A 20,938-nucleotide genomic window follows, 5' to 3' on the forward strand; every position below is an offset into this window, starting at 1 on the left:
ACAATAGCTGAAAACAAAAATTAAATCTTTCAGTTTTACGTACCACAATTAGGCCCTGTAGGCTAAGGAAACAGGTGATTTATGGAAAGTATGAAATGAACTGGTGGATGAGAATGTGGGAGGAAACGGGAGAACTCGAGAAAACCCATGAACACGATATTTTCCACCACAAACTCACGTGGGATCGAACCAGGGAACCCTCATACCAGAGATAAGACTTCTACAACTAAGCCACCAAACAACGATACTTGAGCTTGAATCGAAAAATATATCAAAATTCAGTTGTTTCTAGTGAAGCTGAAAATCGAGTCGGTGATTGAGCATAGTTCCGTCACGCTCGAGGATGTACCGTCACCACTGGTCGGGGTTTTTCATTTATGTACAAAACGAAATATTGCTAACGAACTTCCTTCCATTTTATTTTGAATTCTATGCAATTATAATATTTTTATAACAGTTACACAACTGCTGTTAGAAATGAAAATTACTGTACAGGTTCTACTCAGGATTAAAGACAATCAACTTAAGGAAATAATGTAGTAACACTGACGAAATAATGTACAATTATTTATCGATCTATGGAATACATTATGATATAATGAATTACCCACCTACTAATGTTTCTAAGTCAATGTTTCTTCCAGTATTTCGAGTAATACCCTCCGCCATTCCTCTTCAGGAATAAACATAGGCTTAAGTCATCTTTCAAAATAAGATCTTCACATGTTCTTTGCATCAACAGTGATTTTTATTAAAGATGGATCACCAAAATTTAATCAGTAATTGTGCTCACTTGTTTCAGCAAAACTGTATGGGCTCTCCTATCATCTTATTATATATAACAATTAAGAATATATGTACAACATTAGTCCACTAATCACCCTATTAATACCGTTCTTTATATTATAGGCCTCTACATTCGAATCGGAGTACTAATATCTAACCAGAAGACATATTTGAATCGATGTATGCTCAAAGAAATCAAATATTATCTTATTTTCTGTATACACATTATTAACACAATTTTTAGTTAGTGTATAAGAATGAATTATACTTACAAACAACACGTATCATGTTGTCTTAATCTCTATCCAGATTTAATTGATCAATATTTAATTTTGGTTTATCTGTCTTGATATAATATGCCTCAAAAACTTCTTTTAATATCAAAGGAAGCACGGTGAAGAACACTCATTTCCTACACCAAGTATTTGGTAGTTTGAAGATCCTTTGACAGCCCCGAGATAGCTTCTTTTTCCTCTCGGGACTCCCTAAGGAGTTCTGTTAACCCAGTACTTTTTTTTGGTCCTTTCTATAATAAGTCGTTTCACATGTACAGTCAGAAACAATATTAAGTATAGGTTGGAAAATCTTTTTAAGTTTTACGTCCCAGGTTATGCCGGCTATACTAAAGGAGATGGTGATGATGAGAAATGAATGAAATGGTGGAATGAAGAAAGTGGGTGGAATGATGAAAGTGTGAGGAAACGGAAGACCCCCATGCACCCCGAGAAAACCCATGCACACGTGTTTGTCCACCACAAAGTTCACTTGGCGCGAGCTGGGATCGAACCAAGGACCTCATGCACCACAGGTGAACGCTCTACCACTGCGCTACTGCGACCAAGTATAGGTTGGGGGTATAAGAAACACGGGACAGGACGTTTGGGCGCCACCATTTGGGCGCGGACGTTTCGGCGCTGCCGTTTGGGCGCAAAGCCGTTTAGGCGCCAGACGTTTGGGCGCAAGGTACATAGTAAAGATCACAATTTACGACATATAAAGTATGCTAGGCACTGAAAACTAAGCGCGAATCAAGATATATACATTTCCTACACTTCTATCTTTATCTCATCTCATTTACCTGTATATTTTCTAACTCTATCTTATTTATTCATCTAAATTAAATAGTTTAATGCGTTTGTGGCATTTGTTGCTTAACCTCGTCATGGATTGATTTTTCGCTTGTTCACGATTGTTGTACTTCTGATCTAATTTTTGTATTATATAAGAAAGTTAGGAAATGAAGGAATCAGACGAAGTGTTAATAATTTTCTTAATGTTAATTAAAACATATTGATTTAATTTTTGTATTTTTTTTTTTAAATTGATACTTACATACTTATGAATATTAAAATTTGTTATCTTTCGTATTACGTTTGACAAACTCTTCTTTTCCGTAAGTCCAATAAAGAACTACCAATAAAAGATTTCCGCGCACTCGAGTTGAGGGAAGTGGCCCCGTGTAGCGTAGTCGCTAACGCTCTCGCCTTCGGTGCGGGCAGTCCCGGATTCGATTCCCGGTGGGGACACTCGGTCGAAAAAGTGTAACACGCTCTTTCAGGCTAGCCACCCTGAATGAAGTTTTCCTGGGTTTTCCTCATTCACACGAGGCAAATGCCGGGGTGGTACCTAATTTATAGGTCCAGGCCGCTTCCTTCCTTCCCCAATCCTTTCTTCCTCCCCTTTCCCCGGATAGTGTGCTCTCTCAAACCTGACGGGCTAAATGGCCTTAGATGCCGAGAGCCCATAAATCTAAAAATCCTACCTAAGTCCTAATCGACTTGAGGGAAAGATATTTCGCATACAGGGTGTCTAAGACATTGAGTTTAGGAACTGCAGTATGCCGTACTTCTGGTGTCACTTTTTTTTATTAACATTCTAATATAAAAATCAAAACTTAACACATTTTTTTTCATTCCATTGTAAGCATTTAATCTCCATTAAAGAAAGTGACGAAAGGAAAAAAAGATAAACGATTTCAAAGTGAAAAATAATAGTTAAGTGTACTTATATTGGTCATTTAGCCACTTGAAATGTGTTTGACATTCACACTTATTGCATAACTACAGTAGAAGGCCTGCTTTAAGTTTTTTAATGGAATAGGCTCACTATGTATGTAATGCAGTCAATCATATCTAGTCTGGTCTACCTACCTTTGGCTTGAAAAGTTATCAAATGAAAAGCACACTTAACTTTTGTTGAAACTTAAATTTACAAAATTTAATTGTTAATTCAATTTTTAGAATTTTGGAATTACAGTATTTCTAGTATGTAAAACAAAATCCAGTATAATTCAAGGACTTCCACTACAATAGACACCTTGTGATATCTTGATTCGAACTTAGTACTCAGCGCCTAACATAATGACTTTTTAATTTAACTCGCGTCAAAACGTCCAGTGCCCAAACGGCGGGGCCGAAAGGTCCGCACCCAAACGGCGGCGCCCAAACGTCACGTACCGTAAGAAACAATAGCTCCAACCTATACTTAGTACTGTTTCTGACTGTATAAGAAAGCCAGTAAATGCCACTTAATGTCAAGGGTATCACTCGAAATGTTGGAAGAAAAGAGACTACGAAATATTAGTGAGTGAGTGTTACAATTAATGATTCAAGTTGATGTATTCAAAGTTTTGCAGAATTAGCTCAAAAATTCGTATAAATTGCAAAAACTTATCTCATTAATAACAGGGTGATTCATATGTCTTGAAATATTCTGGTACACTTCTGGTCACAAATAGTGGGACTGTCTCCCAGCCTCGGACCTCCTTACAAGGGAAATCTATTTTCCTCCATTTCATTATAGAGCAATTTGCGTATTCTCTGATAGTAATAGATCAACTGGATATTGCTTCCAAGTTAACATTCAATTGGTATGTTGAAAACAAAACATGACAAAAAAAAGAAGAAGATAAACAGGCATACTATGATACTAGATTAAAGCCTGTGGAAAGCATATGGTTAACAGGATCTTCCACGTTTTTACAACCTAGAAGAAATTTCTGGAACCAATGAGTTGCTGTGTTATGGTTCATTGCACCTTCACCTTTTGCATGACAAACGTTTTGAGTTGCTGCCACAGTGTTACGCCCGAGTTCAAACTAATACAGTAAAGTTCGCGTATCACACATTGCTGAGTACTCATCGTCACTGCTACTGAAAACTGACTGAAGATATTGACGAAGTGGCAGCCTCCATGTTAAATAGTACACTTGCCATACTACCTCTTGGGCCTGTTTGACCTTGTATTTACGATCGATCACAGCGTATACACCGCGACTGCTGTTTGGGTTATGAATATTGCAAAAGTTTTGACTCTTTCTTGTATCTTAGAATGGTGAATTGGGTTCTCAATCACTATAAACATTTATACTTTTTGCAAATTACAGGAAAGAACTTTCATCGTGCATCCACTTCGAAGTAATTTTCTTCTCTCAGTAACATATGTACTTCTTCAACATACTGTACAAATCTAATCAGAGGACAAAATAATTCATTTCAACGGAATAAGTAAGATACCTCAAGTATACAGGGTTATTCTATCTAATGTAATGTAATATTTAAAGTCTAAATGTCAATTATTCTTTAAGGAAAGAAAAAGAAGTACTCACTTGTGAAATTCCGGCTTTCTTGCTTTGGATCTGAGTTATTAAGCCTTCATCCGTGACATCATCTCCGACATTTTGTCTCAATCGACATTCTTGTATCACAGGATCTTTCAACAGTTTCTGAATCACTTCTGGGAACTGAGACTCGATAAAATATCGGTTTCGTTTCAGTACGAGTTTTACCTTAAAAAAATAAATAAATAAATAAATAAATAAATAAATAAATAAATAAATAATAATAATAATAAAATAGTTCCTGCGCACAACTTAAAGGACTCACTGCACATATTTACTGATTGAAACTGCATGCTACATATTACATAAATATAAGTTATACTGACTCACTTCGTATTTTTAATATTCCTACAAATTAACGTAAAGTCATATTCAAAAAAGGAAAAAGAATTACCCTTTTTCTAAAACTCTAATTTGTAGTTACGGTGGTTTGGTACACATTTTGGAACAAAAGTTCAGCAAAAACAAAACAAACAAAAAATAAATAAATAAAATAAAATAAAATAATAATAAAATAAATAAAGAATAAGGGTGTTTTGCAAGTCTCAACGGATCTGAAAACTTAGTGGACTTCAAACGAAAAGTCGTATCGATATGAAAAAACTTGTAAAGTGTACATATTCATTTAAAATTTTGAAACTGGAAACATTATGACGTCAGCGTCTTACAAACAACGTGCCACCAACTGATTATACAGAAAAATGAAAAACTTGAAGAAGTAAAAATAAGTTTTCTTCATCCACATGGCCATCTTCATCATTCTCATATCCAAGAAACGCTTATGTTCTGTGGATGTCTGTAGTGGACGTTCTGACAAAAGTGAATCCTGTAACTCCCGATGGAAGAAGTTATGTTCTCCTTGAATGATGTATGCCGAATAAATGTGGCTTTTTCAAAAAATGAAATGAAATCTTTGAGTTTTACGTCCCACGGTTATGCCGGTGAGGCTAAAGGAGACGGTGATAATGAGAGATGAGTGAAATGGTGGAATGAAGAAAGTGGGAGGAAACGGGAGAACTCCGAGAAAACCCACGAGCACGGTGTTTGTCCACCACAAAGTTCACTTGGCGGGGGCTGGGATTGAACCCGGGACCCCAAGCACCAGAGGTGAACGCTCTACCACTGAGCCACCGCGCCCCCCTGGCTTTTTCAAACTTCAAGTGATAAACATATCCCATTACTTATTGAAAAGTTTTACTATGAAATCATCTGTACTCTTTCTTCAGATTAGTGTTTATTTTCACAGAAGTGTAAAACTTAGTATTCTTGTGCTATTACCCTACGTACAGAGTATTCTTGAAAAATAAGTATTAGTTTTGAATTTTTTAAACAATGAACCCATTATCATCCCAAATCCATATTTTGCCAGGAACTTTACAACAATTCTATCTATTCATGGAATTAATTTCAAAATTTTAAAATATGTACTTTTGGAAAAATTTTGAAATAAAATTTTGATTTTGAAAATAAAAATTTGTATTATCCTATACAAAGTATACCAGAAGAAAGGGCATGAAAAATGCTCCTCAACCAACTCGCTACCTCAATTAGAAAAGCTGCAATTCCAATTTCAAAATACATTGAACATGCTATTTTAGAATTTTTTTTCCAAATTTTACATACCGGTCGATATATAAAGTTGAAATTTGGTATTTTTCTTAGTCTATCTAGAGGGCATCTATTACCAAATTTCATTAAAATCTGAGATGGTGAGGTTAAATCACTGTGTTGAATTGATATGGAATGACCGTATAAGATGATGACGGTTCAGAAGGAGGCGCAATATCTACTATGTGTTGCTGTATGTGAATCGTCTGTTGCAGTTCTAAAAAGTACACAGAAGCATTCGAAGGTGATTTAAGAACACAAAAAAATTGAAAATGTTGTTGATTTACTTCGCGAGATCTAGCATGGAAGTGGTTGAATTGAGAGAGCAAGCAGGAATCCCACAAAACTCGTTAGAAGACTGTACATTTAGGACTGCGTGCAAAAACATACAAGATAATGCGTAAACAACTTTGACTGAATAAAGCTGAACATTACTTTTCAGCACAGAGGCTTTTATAAATCGGGACCTTCTGCTTAAAAATGAAATCAGAAAAATTACTCAGCTCTGTATCCGAGATACGTGCCTCCCAGGGGCAGCTCTAGGATTCTAATTTTTCGTAGGCCCGCTCCCTTGCTTATGGATACATATACACATTTGATTGATTAATGACAGTAGGAAATTACTTTTACAGTAGTGGTTGATACAATTTGTTAAATAATTATCTACCATTAATATAAATAGTGGAAAAGGTACTTTCTCTTTATTCTATCTTTTAGTATTTATACATTTTTCAAAAGTTTTGAAAGTCGGCACTGGTGCCTCCGCCGAGCACCAAACTCGGTTCCACATGCATAGAGCGCACGCGCGTAAGTTACAGGCAAAAGGCTGTGAACAACTTAGAGATAAGAATGGTACAAGACTTAAAAATCTTTCGATTTAAAGATCCACGTTGATGCCGTTTAAGCTACGAGAAACGGATGACTACGGCAAATGGATAATGATTGAAAAATTGGTAGGATGAGAATGTGGGAGGAAACAGGAGAACTGCGAGAAACTTACTAACACGATGTTGTTCACCACAAATTCGTATGCTCCGGAAACGAACCAAGAATCCCTTGTAAAAGTGGTGAGCGCTGTCACTGGACTACCATGCCTCTCCTTTACTCTCTGTCACACGTTCTATTAAAAGTTGATCTCCGGAGAGTATATAACTGATGACCAACTCCCAAGCAGCCAGGAGGAGTGGAAGTCTGATGAAGACACAGTTATTGTGTCGAAACTGTTACGTGATAGTGTTTTCTTTTACATATTATCACAGCCTTGCTCAGTGTGTTATTGTGTATTACTACGAAATGGAAACAAGGCCTGATAGAATAGTTATATACTAACTGGTGATACAGAGAACGTCGCGTTCATTTTTCTCTTTTTCTCTCGAAAAGTACGCATGAGTTTTTCGCGCAAATCCTATGTTCAGTTCAATAAAAATCTTGCGATAAAAATATTTTTATTAAATGGTAATAATATTGTAGAACTTGCTCTACTATATTCTGTCACAGATTTGTTTTAAAAAATTATACAAAACGTCGAAATTTTCCCTGACTGCTATCAGAATTATCAAGACATTAAAGAAAGAAGAAACGGTTCAATAAAAATTAAGAGTGTATAACCTAAGGTTTATGTATACAACAATTTGAAGAAGATTTATCAGATATGCTGGTTTTCTTTTTATATCGTATCACACATAAAATTTGCCATTTATCTAATTCCATTATTTGCTTACAACTAGAAAGTTTTTGTTAGATTTTGTTACTCGACATAGACCAGAAAATTATGCACATTAAAAGATATCATTATGACATACTAAGAAAAAGTACTTACTTTTCCGTAAGATATTGTGCAGAGTTTTATAAACTCTACTATCCCATCCGGTATGCTGGTTTTACTCAGTCTTTTCAAGTATTCTATAATATCGTGAGTCTGAAGACCAACACTAACAGCTGCATACAGGGAGTATGGTGTCAACTTGTACTGGAAACAATGAAAAGTTTATACTTTTATTTTTCATAATGGCATTGTTAATTTTTATTTTAAAAGACCTGAATGTACACTAAGTTTTGTCCCAATTCTCCCCCCCTCTCTCTCTCTCTCTCTCTCTCTCTCTCTCTCTCTCTATATATATATATATATATATATATATATATATATATATATATATATATATATGACCATTTATCTTGGAATGCGCTTGTAACTTTAAATTAGTACACGAAAGTTTTTTTTTTTTTTTTTTTTTTTTTTTAACAAATTCGCAATTTCAGCAGAACAACAATGTTGGAAACCCAGTAAAAAGTTGTATCTTTTCAAATGGCACCACACCAGGTTATTACATGTAAAGGAAAAGATACAATACAACACTTATTGTTCAGTGTTAGCGGGTGGTCGCACATTGTGCTTGTTGTATTTCCTGAACCACGAGAGGGATGGGCTCAATACAGTAATATGGTACATGAACTTTTGTGTTCAAATGAGAATGCTCATTTGTGCTACAGCTAAAAAGAAAACTTTTTTTTTTCACGTCCCACAATTATGCACCAAACCTAAGGGAAACTATAATAATGTGGTGGATAAAAATGGTGGAATGAAGGTAATGAGAGGAAATCTGAAAACACCGAAACTCAAGTACATGGTGTTAGTTCACCACAATGTCCACTTGGTACGAGCTGGGACAAGAACCAAGGACCCGATGTGCCAGAAGTGAACGTGCTATCACTGAGCCTCTGCTGCCTCTAAACACATATTAGTCTTGTTGATAGCAGCACGGCACGCTATACAGTATGTATCAATTTACTTGATTGAGAACGAAGAATGTTACACGATTTTTATTTATTCATTTTTTTTTTTATTTTCTAATTCAAAATTACACCATCAAAAACTATGAGCATATTCTTTGCACTCCTTGCAGATGAATCCTGGTGCCACCACTAGAATATATCCCCCTTCATATACAGAAATTACACGTATGAACTTTATTGTTCAACATTAGTTAACAGCAACTAAACATTGGTACGAGAGTTAAAAACAATACCAATATATTCTATTTGCTTTTTCTTAGTCTGATAATGTTTTCTAGGAAGCTCAATGTATGAGTTGATTTTGAGTTTAACGTCCCGTTCAACAGCGAGGCTCTATGAGAAGTGGACCTACTGATTAACGTGGGATTCGAACCACATGAGCTCCCGCCGGGAAAAGCTCAATATACTGTATAAGGGACAATAAACTTAGCAGAAAATCTCACTATGCAAGGTTTTTTCCTTCGGGGAAAAATAAATGAAAAGGATGATATTGTGAAACGCAATATCAGTCAAGCTGAAATGTAAATTTTGTAGAAAAAAAAATCAACATATCAATCGGTGGACATATCGACATATCGTACTACGCAAAACACAGTTCTTACTACGTACGGCAGATATTAAAAGTCTATCTAATTACACTATCCGTTTAAATTTAGAAGTTTTGATACAAAGAACATACAATACATGCTTAAAAGAAAGTACATACCTCATGGATATGTTCTGGTCTACATACTGGCTCTGATATAGCAATAAGAAAATCATGTGCATGCTTGTAAACGGGAGAAAACGATTCCAAAAATATATGGCCGTTGGGAGCCTGAAATGAATGATGAAAAAAAAAAAAAAAAAAAAAAAGTTGATTAATCTTCAAATATTAATTAAGAATTTTATAAATGAAGTTGCTCAAGATCTAATGAGTTACATAAAACTAGTTATAGTACATTAGGAGCTAAGAAACATAGTAATCACTCAGAATACAGATTAATTTACATACAATACCAGTATATACAGTATTATACATTAGAAAAACAGAAAAATCAGATGGCTAAACCGGCAGAGAAGTAAAACACTGTAATTTGCTACTCGGACGTAAGCTCTATTATTGAATTACTGTACCAGCATACGGTCATATTTCTGAACTCGTTGCTTATTTCTCAAGGGAAACTGGGATTTCGGCTATTAATATTCACGATAGTATTGCAGGAAAATGAATTCGTACATATTGTGTACATCTACAACAGAAAAAAATACCACAAAAATATTAACAGCATACTTTATAAATAAGTAATTGCCAGATTAAATAAGGCTTCAGTATTATCCAACATATACAGAAAACTTAATATCGTTGATATAGTCCTTGTAATTAGAAAAGCGACAATTTCATCAACTTAACATTGCTGCACAAACGGATAATACAATTGGTACAAGGAGGGTGTGATTCAATCTACATATGTCAGAGTGAAACACACCTCATATATGCATGTGCAACGTAATTTGTCGCTGTATTTTGCACACAGGTTCGTGTATTATCGCCAGAAAGACACTGTTATCTTCTTACCTGTCACTACAGGTCAATGGTTAAAATTGCCTTACGTGGTTGGTGGTAAAAGAGCGGGAAAAATTACATGAATTTTTTAAATAAAAATAAAATCTGAGTGCATGGATGAAGACAATGATATATTCACGAAACTGAGACACAAATTAGTAATAAGAAGTCTTTGCATTAGTCAAATTTTACGTATTCAAGCTATATGCACTTCCCAAGCTAAAATGAGCAGCATTCAGATGAAATTTTCAATTGAACGCCACGTGGTTCTCATTTAGTTTCAATGAGACGGATGGAAAATGAAAGTGGATTAGTATAAAAGAATAGTGGAATGAGAATGTGGAAGAACCTCGAGAAAATCTACGGACATAATGTTGTCCCCACAAGTTTAAATGACCTAGGATCGAACTAGGGATTCACCTCATAAACGCTGAGTGTTCTACCACTGAGTCACCATACTCCCTCTAAAGGCTGAATCCACTCTAATCTGTAATCATAAAATTCTTTCAAGTTCCTCTACAATGATTCTCTGTGTCTTATATCCCTTTCTATTTTTAATATTTTCTCTTCCCCTTGAAAACCTACTCAGACTTTCAATTAAATTAACACGTTCTTCCATAACAACAGTCAATATGGTTGACCGTGAACCAACTGGACGTTTTCTTCACTATTCCTTTCCTTCGTTGTTGTAAATTCTGAAGATCTAAAATGAAATGAAATCTTTTAAGTTTTACGTCCCACGATTACACCGGCTGTGCTAAAGATGATTGTGATGATGTTGAAAAATGAATGAAAATAGTGGAATAAAGAGGGTGGAAGGAAACGGGAGAACCCTGACAAAACCCATGCACAATGTATTTATCCACCATAATGCATAATTGGCGCGAACTGAGATCGAACCAGAGATTCCACGCACCAGAGGTGAACGCTCTACCACTGAGCCACCGCAGCCCATGTAAACTCTGAAGAGAAGCTGATCCGTTTCGAAAGACAAGCGCAGCGATCAGTGGTGTTTACTGTAATCCATTTGACTTGAGTATAGCGTCCCTTTCAGCAGCGGATTATATGAGACGTGAACTTACTGCTTAACGTCAGATCTGAATCACAAGAGTTCCTTCTGGGGATCGAACCCGGATCTCTCATACCGAAGGCGCGTACGCTAACCACTTAACCATGAGGGAGCTCTTATTGTAATCCAGTTCTCTTGGAAGAGGGGCAGGTGGTGGGGAACGGTCTATATTGATAGGTTGATCTTGCCTCATGGTCCGTGCATTGTCCAAACTTTACAATATAGATACCATTTCCGGTACAATATACGATCTCGAGCACCAGCTTTATGTCCCAGTCGTGGAACGGAGTCCACGTTTACAGTAAGTTCTGTCCTTCATAATTTCGCTGTTGTATAAGGACGTAAAACGCTAACTCGAAAGATAAGTGTATATACTTAGTTCTTTTAATGTTTCTTATCATACTTCAATTACAGTTTTAAGAGGCTCCATCACGGCGAAATTAAAATACCGCTAATTTTACAGTAAATATCTTCAAACGGATAAAAAATAATCGAAATGTGGAACAAGAGCGCGCTAGACAATATTATTTTGCAAGAGGTACCGTTAACACCAGTCACCTAATAGCTTTCCGTTTGCATCCACTTAAAAACGAGAAAATAAATGCTGATTTTCTAAATGGTTGGAAATCGAAAGCAGATAAGTGAGCCGTGATAATGATATTATATGTAAAACAATATTGTCTGGCAAGCTCTTGTTTGACTTTTCGATTATCTGTTATCTATTATTTGAAGACATCACATAATTACTGTAAAATTAGCGGTTTTTAATTTCGCCGTGATGGGGCCTCTTAAAAGATTTGTACTGTACCCTTTTGATGTTTGGTGCCTAATATTCAGCAAAAATACAACACTAGCCGCCAGACCAGTCGTCTGGTTTAACAAACGACTAAACCAATACCAAAGGAAAGCTGATTACAAGGTACACATACCACCCATAGAGGTCTCGATGAATGATCAGGCTTCAGCGTCATCTGTGATCGATAATCCTTCGCTCCATATTCGTCTTCATTTGCGCCCTTCTCTTCCGATTCTATATTTTGCTTTGCCGCCTCCGGGACATCGGCTAAAATAAACGTTATTCAAGTATAATAAAAAATAATTTAATTTTTGAAGTGTTGCATTAATTGTAATTTAATACAACATTTTGTTTCAGTTTTACCTTGCTGGAAACATCTTCAGAAAAGATCTTGACTATTTTTATTGTATTTGGTCTAGGAATTAATTCGTGCGGGTGGACAAGAGATGGCGCAACGAACGGAGCGTCCCACAGTTCCGTGTATCCACACATGTGTTGCAAACCCCTGTCATCGCGTATCGTTCGTAGTATAGGGCAGTGGATTAAAGCGTCAACAACACCAGTTTGTAGTTAAGTGAACATGGCGCAATTTGTGCCTGATAAAGTGTTTTTGCGGGGTGTCCTGCTGCATTACTTTAACATGCAGAAAAGTGCGACTGAAAGTCATCGTATTTTGGTGGAAGTGTATGGTGACCATGCTCTAGCTGAGCGAACGTGTCAGAAGTGGTTTGCACGGTTTAGAAGTGGTGATTTCGGCTTGGCAGACCAAGAGCGAGCTGGACAGCCAAAAAAATTTCAAGACGAAGAATTGACAGCATTGCTCGAGCAGGATTCGTGTCAAACGCAGGAACAACTTGCAGCAGCATTAGGCGTTAATCAAACAACAGTCTCCAAACGCTTGAAAGCCATGGGAATGATTCAAAAGATGTCACATTGGGTTCCACATGAATTGAAAGACAGAGACGTTGAAAGACGAAAAACCATTTGCGAATTGCTGCTTCAACGACAGAGCAGAAAGGGGTTTCTGCATCGAATTATTACGGGTGATGAGAAGTGGATCCATTACGAGAACCCTAAACGAAAAAAGGCCTGGGTGAAACCAGGTGAACCAGGTCCATCACAACCAAAACGAGATATTCACTGTGCAAAGGTTATGCTGTGCATATGGTGGGATATGAAAGATGTGGTGTACTATGAGCTGCTGCAACCGGGTGAAACTATGAATGGAGAACGTTATCGACGACAATTAATGCGTTTGAAGCAAGCTCTGGCCAGAACACGACCAGAATGGGAGAACAGACATGATCAACTTATTGTTCAACATGATAACGCTCGCCCACATGTCGCAAAACCGGTCAAAACCTATTTAGAAAATGTCGGATGGGAAGTTTTACCCCACCCGCCGTATTCACCAGACGTTGCTCCTTCGGACTACTACTTGTTCGATTGCATGAACAACGATTTGATTGGACAGCGGTTTACTTCTTCAGAAGATATCGAAACATGGGTCTCTGACTGGATCGCTTCCAAGGATGAGGACTTCTTTCGCCACGGAATCCGTACATTGCCTGACAGATGGGCGAAAGTGGTGGCTAGCGATGGACAATATTTTTCTTAAGGTATTTATGTATTTTGTGTTTGTACTACAGCTTCAATGTGTGCGTACCAACCGCACGAATTAATTCCTAGACCAAATACATCCTGTAGGTTGCTTCATTATTTGGGAAAAAAACGAAAAAATTCTATTTTTCACCTCCAACCACACTAACCAAAGGAAAGAAACTGAAATACACTCGAAAGCTACAACCTGTTCAACATGTCACAAAATTCATTAGTCGTTTTTCCTTTCTTTCCTTCTAAGTTCAGTTTCCCGAAGGTTCTTCCATTCTCAGCATTCTGCGAATCACTACCTTTGTTTATCTTCTGCTAATTAAGCTTCTATGAACAATGTTTCATGTTTCTTTGTTTTCTTTTCATCTTGAAATAAAATTATAACCCTTAATCCTATATATATATAGGACGATTCAGAAGAAAGGTCACCTAATTTATGAGGTGATTCTACCTGTTAAAATAAATCAACAAAAGTTCTATGAACCATGTGTCTGATATTCGATCGTTACGGAAATGGAGCGGGTTGAGGACTACCCACATCCATGAATGATTATGAAGACAAGTGTGAATATTACTAACCAAAATGCTGTGTAGGCGTTGTGTAGAATTACCTCAAAAATTAAGTGACATTCCTCCTGAATATATAATTACGAAACCAGAAATACAGTTTCTTGCTAAATGCTTCCTTCTGTACCCCTACACACAGTGGCGTAGCAATAGGATAGGCAGGGTAGGCATTGCCCACGGGCGCAGGAGTTTCAGTATATTAGGGGGCGTCCCAGGTTTTTAGTAAAAAAAGAAGCAAATTTTATAGAGCCCCATGTTTTCGCGCTCTTCTTTTCTGAACATGGTAAAAATAAAAATTCCTGCTCACTTCACCCGCTGTTTTGTTACATTTGCGTATCAAATTATTGGCATTAATGTAAACTCATCGAGGTTATAGCACTGTATGATTAAGCAATTAATTCTCCTGTATTAATATGATATCAGTTCTATATTACATGTACTGAGCTTATTAACTTTAAATAAAATTCCCCTCCGCAACAGGTTTTCTACAATAATGACAAATTCTATGACCTATAAGATCTGAATTAAAACGAAAAAGTGTTGCCATGATTATGAGGCACAGCACAACTGTCACGTGCCGTGGCTACACAGAACCAAGCACAAGCACCAAGGGTCGGGCAACTGGTAGCGGCGCCCAAACGAGCACCCCAAAATAAACTATTGAATATACTTTCTAATATCATTGTAATAAAAAGTTAAATATAGGCTAGGATTAGGTGTGTGCGTATGTGAGAGAGGAGGGGGCGGCAAAAAGAAACTTTGCCCGGGTGAAAATTTTGCTCATGAATTGGACATCTCTGATCTGATAGAAGAATTTGCAGAAACAAAAGTGAGAAAGAAACACTTCTGATTTTGTATACAATTTGTCGGTAAAAAATCTGAAAATAGAAAAACTGCTTATAAGCAGTTTCCCAAGTTTTATTATTTATTTTAGAATTATGTAAAATCGTAACATACTACATATATTCATTTGAAACCCTATTTGTAATAGTGGTTGATACATTAGTGTTTATTTACACTACCACTACAAAAAAGTCAGAATTTTACATGAGTATATTTTTAATGAAGAGGACACACTGTCCAGTTTACTTTTAAAAGACATACCACAGCAATATAAAACGAAAAACGGTCAATACCATCTCCCTGATAATTTTCGGTTTATGGTCGTTTCCGCGTGTACGTATAAGTTATAGATGGTCATGCATGGAGCCTATTCGATAGGTAAGGGGTGCCACTAGGGATTTGCCTACAGGCGCCAAAGACTATTGTTACGCCACTGCCTACACGTGCATTTTTCTTTCGTGAACGTATTTTCACTAATTAAGTAACGATTCCACCTGTACTAAAATCACTAGCATTATAGCCTAGGAGAGGTTACGGCCGAACACACACATTTTTAAACTGCTTAGTCAGGATACATACTCGCTACCATCCTTATTATTGCTGGCTTTCCAGAGCCAAAATTTCCTCTTAACTCGAGAAGCTTAACAAAGCCTGCTTATTAATGAAAAACCCTGTGCCCTCACAATGAATCTAACCCGGGATTACAGCGTTAATCAAATTGGCTCAGCACGTTCAAATACGAAATTCTAAGGCTTAAAGCTTTATACTAGTAACACCAACTGTTGTAATGCTTAGTGTTCTAATTTTAAAAATGCATGAAACATTAAAACAATAACGAATTGAATTAATTTACCTCCTTCTCCTGTTTCTCCTGCGTCCTCATCGACAAAAGAATCCTCCTCTTCCTTCTTGCGTTTCTTCTTCTTCATATCTATTAAAGTCAAATAAAAAGAAAACATCATCAGAAATGTGTGTGTGTGAGAGAGAGAGAGAGGGGGAGGGGGGCTTATACATAGTCCAACGCTTTAGCAATGGACTTTTAATTTCGTATAGTTACTCGCTTCTCGTAGCAGCTATAGAAAAAAGATCTTGACAAAGTCTATACGATCGAAAGAATTCTGAAGTCACAAATGCAATTATTTTAAAGTTTGAAATTACTAATGGAAGTTATGAAGTACATATTATATAAAAAATCGTGGACTCCCTTTGCACCCCTATATTTTTCTTGTTCATGTACTCAGTAATCACAGGCCCTTGGATTAGGGAGGGCAAATCACTAGCGGTACTCCTGAAGATATGCAACCACTTTTGTAATCATTACTTTCTTTCAGGGTTGGCAAAAACCATGGTTTTTATTTAAAAAACAAAAAAAAAAAAAAAGTTCTTTTTTTTGTTTAAACCAGGTTTTTATGGTTTAAATAATTTGCTCTATATATTCATATCATATAAGGACAGAAATAAGTTTGTTTCGCCTTGATGTTATTATGCAACAACCGGGTTATGCTGGAAGGGGTCACATAAGCTTAAAGCGGAATAAAAACCGCTTCTCGAGTTACATCCGAGAGAAATTGTCCTCCATTTGAACTCGGAACCAGGACTAATTGGCCACAAATGCGATACGTCTGCCGACTCACTCACGAAGGAATCCTGATAATAAATTAAAAAAAAAAAAAAAAAGTTGTACTGATCTTTACATGCTTCTTAATATAACTGTCAAGAGTCATTTCAGAAGGACAAAAAGATAAACAGTTGCACAAGTGAAACCATTACACAGAATTACATATGAACAATTTCAAAGTACTACGGAGTACAGAAGAACTAATTTAGTTCAAGTTAGTTAACAACGACTTTTATTGGTCCAAATTAAAGAAATACACCGACTTAATCTGCATATCAATAAGAAAAGTGAATAAAGATACGAATTATTTGAGTCCACTTTGGCTCAGACTCATTTATACATAAATAGATACCAAAGATACTTATTTCACTAAATGCCTCTCGTGGGGTCTGTATGACCCCCCCCCCCACACACACAAAAAGTACGGCACTTTCGATGTATTTTATCAATAGTAAACGTTGAAACGAAACAATATTTAGAATTTTTCTTCGATTGCAATTACATAACAATAATAACAACTACAAAAAAATCATGCTTTTGTAGTATAATCTTTTTGAGTAATGAATGGGGAATTTAGGTCTGAATATAATACGAATATACGGAAGTGAAACGTGATAACCCACAAATGTGTGTTCATCAAGATTTTACAAACACACTTTTACGAACATTTTTTTTGTTTGTTTGTTTTTTGGTTTAAACCTTTTTTTTTTTTTTTTTTTTTTTGAAAAAACAGCTGGTTTAAACCACCTTGGTTTAAACCAGCCAACCCTGCTTTCTTTATAATTTAATTTTTTATTTTCATTGGCCGGGAGGAAGCGATTATTACTTTCGGGGTCCGTTTTTGTGAAAAATAATTCTTATTAGCTGAGAAAATTATTTTAAAAAATCGAAAAAAAATGCCAAAACATTAGGTGGGGCAAGCGCCCCTCCCTTGCCTTCACATGCGCAAGCCTATGACAGTAATATTAATATTTCAATCCCTACGGGAATCTTCTTTAGGATCAAGTCACTCTGTTTCGCTGAAAACTTATTAATTCATATTCTTTGAGATTGCTTGCCAAATTGTTCCATTCTTTACTTGATGGTGGGATATAATTCCAGTAATTGTCTTCACAAAACTGTGCGTCACAACAAGAATTTATAACACATTTTGGACAAATGCGTTTGATGACTGTTAAACCTGTCTGTTGTAGGGCACAGTTGTGTGAAGAAAATTACGGGGAATTATGTCCCAATATCAAGTAAAAAAATAAGACAATACAAGTAAACACAAAGAATACGAGTTAACAAGTTTCGAGCGAAACAGAGTAAACTGATCCCCGTAAGGACTGAAATTTTTTCGATGTCACTTAGTGAATGAGCAAGAAACACACAGCAGTACAAAGATGAGTTCTGTGTAATAACATTCAATTGAGACCAATACTCTCTTTTAAACTAACTAGAGGATGGATATTTAAAAACTAGTGCGTGCTAAAATAGTAACAATTAGCGAAGCGCTTTGCAGAAACGCAGGCGCAAGTTAAGCATCTTTTCTCTGGCTTATGCTTATATTTTACAGGAAAGTACACCTAAATACGTATGAAGCATACAGCTTTCTAGCAGCACAGTAAATTATTGGCGAACAAGATGTTCGCGAGGATCGAGATGATACAACACAATTGGATGAACTCTGAGGTACAAAGGTAAGTTTATGTTCCTTATGAATACATTCCCTATATGATCAATCAACAAATATATATAAAACCCACAACTAGCTATAGCTGACCACCGAAGAAATGCAATTAGCACTGACTGCAATCGCCTTTATTTCCAGCTACATCTTAATTTAAGTATTTTATCGACTTACGAAGCTCGATCAATACTAAGAATTGTTTTCATCGGACACAAAAACATGCCTCCCACACACACCATGCATTCCAATCATTCAGATATGCACGAACAATTTATCGTATGCACGAATAATTTATCGGAACGAGAAGTTTTAGAATAAATGTGTGAATAAAACAACAGTTGTTTGTATGTGAATGAAATTATATAGCAACTGATTGTCGTATCGTGTGGTACTTCACTCAATTAAATAAATATTTCTTAAGTCCTGCACGTCACCCATAAAAATTATAAAATTAAGATGAAAATTTAAATGGAACTTAATTGCGCGTAGAAAAGATTAACATACTGCAAATTTCCTTTCCTTGTCATAGATCATTAACAAGATTGCACAAATTGGTTCCCATACAACACTGGGTAAGGTTTGACATGTCTCCAAGTTTTGACTATACCTAGGGGATTGCTCAGGTAAAGATGAAGTTAAATCATACTAGTTATTTTCATAGAAGCTTCTTAGTTGTCTTCCCTAACGCTGCGGAAAATTAATAAACACCAGCCTTAATCTGTGTTACTAGGAATGCCCGCACAAGAGAATTACTTAATTGCTTCCGAGTTGCAAGTTTACAACAGTCTGTCATAAAAATGGAAATTTTACTGTTAAAATGTGTATATGAAAGAGGACTATATTAGATATGAATTCCTACAGGTGAAGTATTTTTACAATGAAGAAACTCTCTATTTTGTTTACAAGAGTTAGTATGTAACCATTAAAAGTGCTATAGGAACTTGTATATCTGCTCATAATTCTGAATACTTACAACAATGTTTACAAAAGATAGTTTGTTTCTGTTACAAAAGTTGCCTCCTATGTAGCATACACTATGAAGTGTTGCACAAACGACAGTAAGATATTTGTCAATACAATACAAACACGGTTGAAATGCTACTTGTAGTGGCAACATAGCAGAGGTTGGAGAGAGTTTTTTTGCATGAATAATCGTTTTCCCGTATATCAACTGTCACTTCGTGCCTGCTTCCTACAACACATCCTTGCTCGGGTCTACCACCTTCGTTCTGCCCTGACGCAGAATAAATAAAAATCTAGTTTGCAGTAAATCACCTATGTAAAATGACTTATTTTATGCCTCAGTATTTGTTACTTTAATTGAATATTTCTTTCTCTATGGATCTCCAATTGTGGTTTGGTTTTCTTTTAAAGAACACTTTGTACAGCGTATTTTGTAACTTAATTACGACTTTTGATTACCCTTAATAAATGTCCATCCATTTACAGGCAATTTCCTGCTGCTGTGAAATAATAATAATAAAGTTTACAAAATACCCTATAACAATTCTTCTTTGAAAGAGAATAAAACCACAATAGATCTAAAATAAGGGATCCTCTAAAGCAAAATGAAAATGAAGCTGGAGACGTTTCCAGAGAGGAAAGAAATAATCAAATAAAGTGTTTTCGAATATTTCAGTATTTCAGATTAACACAATCAGATAAATCAAGTTCGATCTGATTTTCATAATTTGATATAATCGAAATTTTACTATTTGAGAATTGATTATGTAAACTTCAAAAGTCGGAAAGCGAAAATGGGTAAAATTCTATTTATGGGGGGCCAGAATTACTTATTTTACAAAATATTGCAGAGCGAGCAAAGGGGGTTAGAAGCCCCTTAGGGCTCGCTGTTTCATACCTTTATCACAATGTAGACAAAATCAGGTACTCCGTTCTGGAGCCATGAACGAGCTGGGGGAGATTCTAAACGCTATCCGCATTTACCTTCATGGTTTGTATTGGCTCCACGCAATTAGAACTCGCGAAATTTTTTTATCGGTGTGTTCCTCTCATTGAGATCTATAGCCTTACTAATTGTGAAAAAATTTTGTGATACCATACCCTGGATTTAAACCTTGCCTGTTCAGAACAGTAAGTTAATAGTAACAAGCTTGACGGTAAATTTCATGGTCCCCCAAAACTAATTCCTCAGGGATCAAGTATATATATATATATATATATATATATATATATATATATATATAAACTCGCTCAACTATGTTCTGTAAAGTAAGTAGGCCTAGCACTGGAGATCTTGTATTTGCAAGATTCGGAAAGAAACTAAAGATACCCGAAATCATTTATTCTGCACAAAGTACACGGTAACTCTTTACTTTGGGCAAGGCAGTGCTATTGTGTCATTATTTGTATTATTCACAGGTTGTCACTGATTCCTTATTCACATAGA

The 20,938-nt window shown here is 36.0% G+C and overlaps 1 protein-coding gene across 1 annotated transcript in view; it reads right to left on the minus strand.

Moving 5' to 3' along the window:
* The window catches only part of hay (ATP-dependent DNA helicase hay), a 55,884-nt gene that overhangs the window by 34,392 nt on the left and 554 nt on the right, over positions 1-20,938 (minus strand). The window contains exons 2-6 of the mRNA XM_081741514.1: positions 16,092-16,169; positions 12,351-12,484; positions 9,513-9,623; positions 7,833-7,982; positions 4,394-4,573 (exon numbers count right to left, since the gene is read on the minus strand). Of these exons, the coding sequence (XP_081597640.1) occupies positions 4,394-4,573; positions 7,833-7,982; positions 9,513-9,623; positions 12,351-12,484; positions 16,092-16,169 (653 nt within the window). The remainder of the gene's footprint in view (positions 1-4,393; positions 4,574-7,832; positions 7,983-9,512; positions 9,624-12,350; positions 12,485-16,091; positions 16,170-20,938) is intronic.

This window comes from Thermobia domestica, chromosome 15 (genome assembly GCF_964235325.1).
Source record: "Thermobia domestica chromosome 15, izTheDome1.hap1.1, whole genome shotgun sequence".
Classification (NCBI taxonomy): domain Eukaryota; kingdom Metazoa; phylum Arthropoda; class Insecta; order Zygentoma; family Lepismatidae; genus Thermobia; species Thermobia domestica.